Genomic DNA, 6,674 nt, shown 5'->3' on the forward strand with positions numbered 1-6,674 from the left:
TCCCGGTCTCGAACTTCCGTACGCTTTACCACTGAAAAGTAAACGGCAGATTTGGTTTAAACGCAGCGCCGCTGACCTCGGGGCCTCGGGGTCGGCTGGAGATGAGATGCGAGTAACAGAAGCTCTACAGCACTGGAGAAGTTCACGCCTACGTTTCACCACATCTGCTCCACTACACAGAGAGTGTGAAAGATAATGAGTGTATTTAAAACATGACTTCATTATAGCCTAGTATCTTAGGAAGAGGTGTAAAATTAAATCTGTTAGGAGTTTGGTTCATGAAGGCATCAAATCTTTTTACGCACAGTCATGCTTGCTGTGCAGTTGATAAGATTTATATCAGTAGGTACTGAAATTCACAACATTTGACCCGGCCGTGTAATTGAGCAGGAAACCAGATCTCTGCTACAAACTGTGAAATCCTTTACACTAGAATACGCTGCGTGTTAGTAACCTGCTGACGTGTGACGATGGGACTGTGAATCACTTCTTAAAAAGATTTGTCGGTTCCCTGGACAGCATGTTGTCCCCGTGACCACGTGGGTGTTCTCTGGGTCTTTCAGTTTCCTCACTCCTCCAAAAAACATGTCAGTAGGCGGACTGGTGACTCCAGATCGCCCCTCAGTGCGAGTGTGTTCCTGAGATAGACTCCAGATCCACTGAGACCCTGACCATGACAGACTGAAGTGTGTAGGTCAGCACCTAGCCACCCGCTTCGGTATTAGCTGGCATCTTCTCTGCAGTTTTCCTCTTAAAGACGAATACGGAGAGTAATTTCAATTAATTTTAATTTGCTGCACGACAGAAAAATGTTCACTCTATCAACCAGAGAACACAAGTTCGAATCCCGGCAGTGCCACAGACATCCATGACCGGGAGCCGAGAAAGAGCAAAATCACGGTCTGAGAACTCATGTATGTGGAAGAGGGCAGATAGCGCTTTCCTCGTGTGGTTGGATGGCTTCACTGAATATTTCTGGCTGTGACATGGAGATGTTGTGTGTGTGTGTGTGTGTGTGTGTGTGTGTGTGTGTGTGTGTTGTGCTGTGCTCATGTTTCTGTACTGACGGCTCTCCACCAGGTCTGGAGAGAACGACGTGGAGTACAGCGGAAACCTGGACCTGGAGGAAGGAGAAATTCCTGATGATGTGATAGGAGCCACAGGTGATCCCCTCTTTATTCCTCAGCACAGTTTGGCATCACTCCGCGCCAGCATCAGACTCAGGAAGGGGGCGTGGCCTAAACTCTGAATGCGTGGATTATATGTTAAGTGATTTGATGATAGAATTTTCAATGCATATGTATTTTATATAAAAGCTGTGTAGTTGGTGTTGCTGAGATAAATTATGATTTAAAGTGACGGTGTGATTATTCAGACATGCCGACTCTAACCTGGAGGCCGGGAGCTTCCGTTTTTGGCCGATCTGTTTGTGTAAGTGACCCACACTGACCCGAGTGTCTCCCCCTGCTGCTCAGGAGGCTCCAGCGCAGGAATCCGGGGTTCGAGGAGGAGCGCAGCAGGAGCCACGGCCAGTCTGCTGGAGATCGACCCGGTCATCCTGATCCAGCTACTGGACCTGAAAGAGCACAGCCATGTGGAGTCTCTGTGGGGAATCCAGCCCCGGCCGCCCGCCTCGCTGATCCCTAGCCAAGGTAACGCTCTTTAATAAGCTCCTCTTACCCACTCGCGTTATAATTACAGCGCAGAGAGTGTGTGTGAACCCCTGAGGCTACTGCAGATCGTCAGCTGACCTCAGCGTGCTGTGATTATTAACCACTAAAACACTGAACACACTGGGAACAATGTGAACCTGTTATTTATTTCCTCTAAATTAGAACGCTGTTTCAAACTAGAAATAAAAACCATAAGTTCAGTTGCTCTAATTTTCATTCCCTAAACGCAATCTGTTTGCGCAGCGACCTTGGTTTCGGCCCGTAAAGAGCGAGAGCGTCGTTCTCAGGCTGTGCGCCGCTCTGCCCCGGACTCGGCCGTTCTGACTCGGCTCAAGGCCCAGATGGCGGAGGTTCGCAGTAAGATGGCGGATGTGAAGGGGCAGCTGGAGGCCCGCGCCGGCGTCTCTGATGCTCGCGTCACTCCTCTGTGCTCGGTTCTGGATCACAACGCCTCGACCGACCCGGAAACAGCAGCAAGACGCAAACCGCGAGAACTCGATCTGCTGTTTAAAGCTCCCGGGACGAGCAGACACGGCCGCCATGGTGCGGAATAAACCACGCGATAATTTAATACAGAGATTGTTTCTGTTAATACAGAGATTGTTTCTGTTAAAACACGGCAGCATGATTGGAAGTGTGTGTGTGTGTGTGTGATAGGTGGCAAGAAAGCTGTCTCCCCCAAGCAGGAAGTGGGAGGAGCGGTGGGCGGAGTCTCTCTGCGCCGTAGTGGTGAGGCGGGTGAGAAAGAGTTGAGAGGAGCAGTAGGAGACGCTCTCGAACCCTCACTGTGCCCTAGAGAGGGACCCTCCACTGCAGAGAGTCAGTATTAATCCTGTGGCCTCGTCACAAATCAGCGCTGTTCCCTACCCTCGTGCCACTCCTGGGATTTTTGATTCGTCCATTTTATTGTGTTTAGGTTCAGCGAAAGCTCTGAGTGCGCACACTTCCCCTCCGTCTGTCCCGGGTTCCTCCGAGAACCGCCCCAAACTGGACGAGTCTCTGTACGGAGCCGCTGGGAGCGACGCTTTCTCCCTGCCTGTTCTGAGCACAGCGCCCTCCGCAGGCAGCAAACAGCGCAGGTCCACCTGCAGCACGTAAGGATCATTACAGCACACTCACGCACACACGCACACACACACACACACACTCACACACACACACACACACACACACACACTCACACTGTTCCTCTCTCGCTGTGTTTCAGTGCTGCACTGCTGACTGACACATCACTAGATTTCGAGCATGACTGCTCCGGAGACATCCACCAATCACTGCTGAGTCTCTCAGAGCCGCCATCTTCCTCCACACGCCCTGAAGAAGGTGACACACCTTTATCACACACACACACACACACACACACACACACACCTGTAGTGCAGTCAGTTCCCTGATCATCAGGAGGATGGACATGCTCACTACAACACAAATGTTTCATAAATCACACTGCTTCTGTGTTTTGTTACACTTATAACCACCAGATTTTACACAGGATTGCACCGTGTGTGTGTGTGTGTGTGTGTGTGTGTGTGTGTGATGTGTGCTCACACATCAGGGTTGCTGTGTCAGAAGCCGTCTGCACACCTGTTGCCAGGTATGAGCAGTGACAGTGAGGTGGAGTGTGATACTGAGAACGAGAATGAGGACGACGCTGGAGTTCTGGAGGATGGAGAGGTTCTCCCAATGCCCTGCTCAGGTTCTTATCCTGTCTCTCTCTCTCACACACACACACACACACACACACACACACACTCTCTCTCTTGTGGTTCCATTTGTAGGGTTGTTGTTTATTTTACCACAGCTGCATGACCATTCTGTGGTGTATTTAGTGTTTTTTAAAGGCTTTACACGGATGGAGTGGAAATTGTGTGTGTGTGTGTTTGTTTTAGAAGAGCAGCTGATGCCAGATGATCTGAGCTTTGTGACCGGGGAGACCACTGAGAGGTGATCAGCAGACTTCCAGACCTCATGAGAGAGTGTGTGTGTGTGTGTTATGTGTAAAGTTACAGAGCCTCATTTACATGAGGATACAGTATTTAGAAATGGAAAGCTTATATACTACAGAGCTGTGCATTCCGTTACGTGACCAAGGGTGTACATATGTGTGTGTGTGTGTGTGTGTGTGTGTGTGTGTGTGTGTGTTTCCTGGATGGAGATGTTTGACTTGAGGAACAAAGGTCAATATGTGTATTTAATTAAGGACTGATTTAATACTGACTCTAAACCACTGTGTGTGTTTTTTTTTTTTTTGCATTTCTGTTCTTTAACACATTTAAAAGAACTGAAGTTTATCAGACTGCTTTTTTTTGCATTAAGTAAATAGACGCTTGATAAACTCTTAAAGGAGCATTTTGGCCAAAAATTAAATGTACACACTGTCCCCTTTTAATTCCAAATCTAGTCTCCACCTACCAGACTTTAGGCCACGCCCCCTCCCTGAGTCTGTGAAAGTGATTCAGCTTCAAGATCTGGCATCGACTGTTTCTCTCTCTCTCTCTCTCTCTCTCTCTCTCTCTCTCTCTCTCTGTGACTCTGTCCTCTTGTCCATGTTTATAGATAACCGTGTGTCAAACAGCGGACGTTTAATCTGTAATTAATTAATAGACGTCTTAAACATTTAATCTTAGGCCGAATTGTTCCTGAGTGAATTTAAGGTCTGAGGATTTTGGCACAATCAAAAAGTGAAAGCTGCTGCTGCTCTTCTTCTTCTTCCTGTATTTATATTTGTGTTTATTTTCCAGTTAGATGATTTTTAATGCCATTTGGATTCTAAGTTTGTGAACACTACTCCTTGTGATGTTTTGCAGCGTTCTGATTTACTCTATAGCATGCTCTTTTATTTCCTCAGTGGGAGATGGGGAGTGTTTCTTGGTGTTTCTCCTCCAGCAGGGGGCGCTTTCCCGAGAGAGCATGTTACACACAGGCGCATGCTGATGCTATCACCCTGTTATCGTTCTACACCATGTTTATGACATTAAATAACCCTCACCTGCGTCTCATCCGAGATTCACCTTCATCACTTGGAGGCAGGAGTTTATCTGACTCTCTGCACCGCTTCTTTAAGAAGGTGCTTATCTTTAAAAAATAAATTTAAAAAAAATTCACGATAACAGTATTAGGTGTAAAATATCACGGTGTATCGTGTTACTGATTATCAGCACGTACCTGGTTCCACATTTCACACTCCCACATTCAGTTCATTTTTTATTTTAGTTTTTTTTATTATTTGTCTGTACTGTTTTCTTTCCAATGTCATAATAAACGTTTTATTTAAAAGGTCGTATCGTGTGTGTGTGTGTGTGTGTGTGTGTGTGTGTGTGTGTGCACGTGTATTTCCTCTTAAGGCTTTAATGTCTGTAATTTTTTCACTCTAATCTTTCCGTTTACTCCAAACTCACTCCGACTTGAAATAATCAAAGGGTGCTAATAAATGTTTATGTGAAATGAATATATGTGTGTATATATATATATTTTTTTTGAAGTTGTAAAGTTGTAAAGGTTTCAGAGATGGAACTACTTTGTAGGATTGATTTGTACTTGTGTGTGTCTGTGATGTGGCGTATAGATACAACTACAACCTTCAGGAAAGTGTAAAGTAACCGGAACTACTTTTTACTGCATCGCTCCAGTGTTTTAAAGTTTATAAGTTTATAAGAACAGATTTAGGAAGATTTTCTCTCACGTCTGTTTCATCTGAACACTTTATGTTGAATTTATGTTTATATTTGTGTAACAAACTGTAGTTTGTTAGGAGTTTAAAAAACCTAAGTTAATAATAATAATAATAATAATAATAAAAGGGTCCCCAGCATCAAGCCTGGAGGAACACCATGTGATAATTCTGCCTTTATGAGTAAGTTTGGAGTAAACTGGATTTCTGTTCTTTTAGTACAGGGAGAAGAGTTTACATTCACAATCACACACACTACAGACACAGTGCAGAGAGATCAGAGTGAAAAACACTGGACTTTAACTCCATTGCATCCTGCTTGCTTTTTGGCTGCGTCTACAGCTCCACGTTAAAGAGCTTCCTGCGTTCTCTGAGCTTTTCTTGAATTACTCTGCTTGCCTGCATGTAAATCTTCAGTGTGGTGGTGTTTCTAACCCGAGCCTGAACAGAACCCCTGACCCGGTCCCAGTCTGTGTACAGGGCCATGTACGTGTGTCCTGATTACAGCTGCACTTTCCTCTTCTCTCAGTCTCTTTCTGCACTTTCTGCACGCTTCCTGTATAAAGGGCACGTCTCAGACCAGAGGCGTTTGCTTTGTGTGTGTGTGTGTGTGTGTGTGTGTGTGTGTGTGTGTGTGTGTGTGTGTGTGTGTGTGTGTGTGTGTGTGTGAGCTCGTGTCTTTGCTGCAAACACACTGGTGATGTACATGTAAAAGATGTATTTATGTAATACACAACGAAATAAAAAGAATTTGATCAAAGTTTGATTTGTTGCATTTTATCTGTAAATGGGCCATTGTGTGTCTGTAGTGTTTGTAGTGTGTGTTTGTCTCTCTCTCTCTCTCTCTCGCTCTCTGTGTGTGTGTGTGTGTGTGTGTGTGTGTGTGTGTGTGTGTATGTGTGTGTGTGTGTATGTGTGTGTGTGTGTGTGTGCGTGAGAGAGAGATATCTGTGCCAGCTTTAGTGAGATTTGGCCTTGGCTGTGTTTTTGTGGATGGCTGATTTGTTGGCATTGTCTTCATCTTCATCACGTCTGCTGTGTGTGTCTCTCCTGTCCTCTGGCCACACACACACACAGAGACAGAGATAGAGATGGAGAAGGCGGTGTCCTGTCCATCACGACGCTTGCTCCCAGCTATTTGTGTTCTTTTCCGTCTTTCTTTTCACTAACACCAGCTGTCGTGTCCTTATAGAAACTACACACACACACACACACACACACACACACACATATACACATTGTAGTGAAGCTCAGTGCTCTGATCATCTTCTGAAAATCTCTCTTTGTCAGTTTCTTTTTTTTTTTCTCCCACTCTTTAAGAGTTTCCCTTT

General features: G+C 45.5%; 1 protein-coding gene and 1 long non-coding RNA gene across 3 annotated transcripts in view; one reads left to right on the forward strand and one right to left on the reverse strand.

The window, feature by feature from the left end:
• The window catches only part of trim37 (tripartite motif containing 37), a 17,892-nt gene extending 12,771 nt beyond the window's left edge, over nt 1-5,121 (forward strand). For both annotated transcript variants that reach the window (XM_034312449.2, XM_034312450.2), the window contains exons 19-26: nt 1,081-1,163; nt 1,476-1,652; nt 1,917-2,216; nt 2,331-2,492; nt 2,590-2,767; nt 2,881-2,996; nt 3,229-3,369; nt 3,563-5,121. In XM_034312449.2, coding sequence (XP_034168340.1) covers nt 1,081-1,163; nt 1,476-1,652; nt 1,917-2,216; nt 2,331-2,492; nt 2,590-2,767; nt 2,881-2,996; nt 3,229-3,369; nt 3,563-3,621 — 1,216 coding nt within the window. In that variant the 3' untranslated portion in view covers nt 3,622-5,121. The remainder of the gene's footprint in view (nt 1-1,080; nt 1,164-1,475; nt 1,653-1,916; nt 2,217-2,330; nt 2,493-2,589; nt 2,768-2,880; nt 2,997-3,228; nt 3,370-3,562) is intronic.
• The window catches only part of LOC128320863 (uncharacterized), a 131,429-nt gene that overhangs the window by 39,992 nt on the left and 84,763 nt on the right, over nt 1-6,674 (reverse strand). The window lies entirely within an intron of this gene.

This window comes from Pangasianodon hypophthalmus, chromosome 17 (assembly GCF_027358585.1).
Source record: "Pangasianodon hypophthalmus isolate fPanHyp1 chromosome 17, fPanHyp1.pri, whole genome shotgun sequence".
NCBI lineage: Eukaryota > Metazoa > Chordata > Actinopteri > Siluriformes > Pangasiidae > Pangasianodon > Pangasianodon hypophthalmus.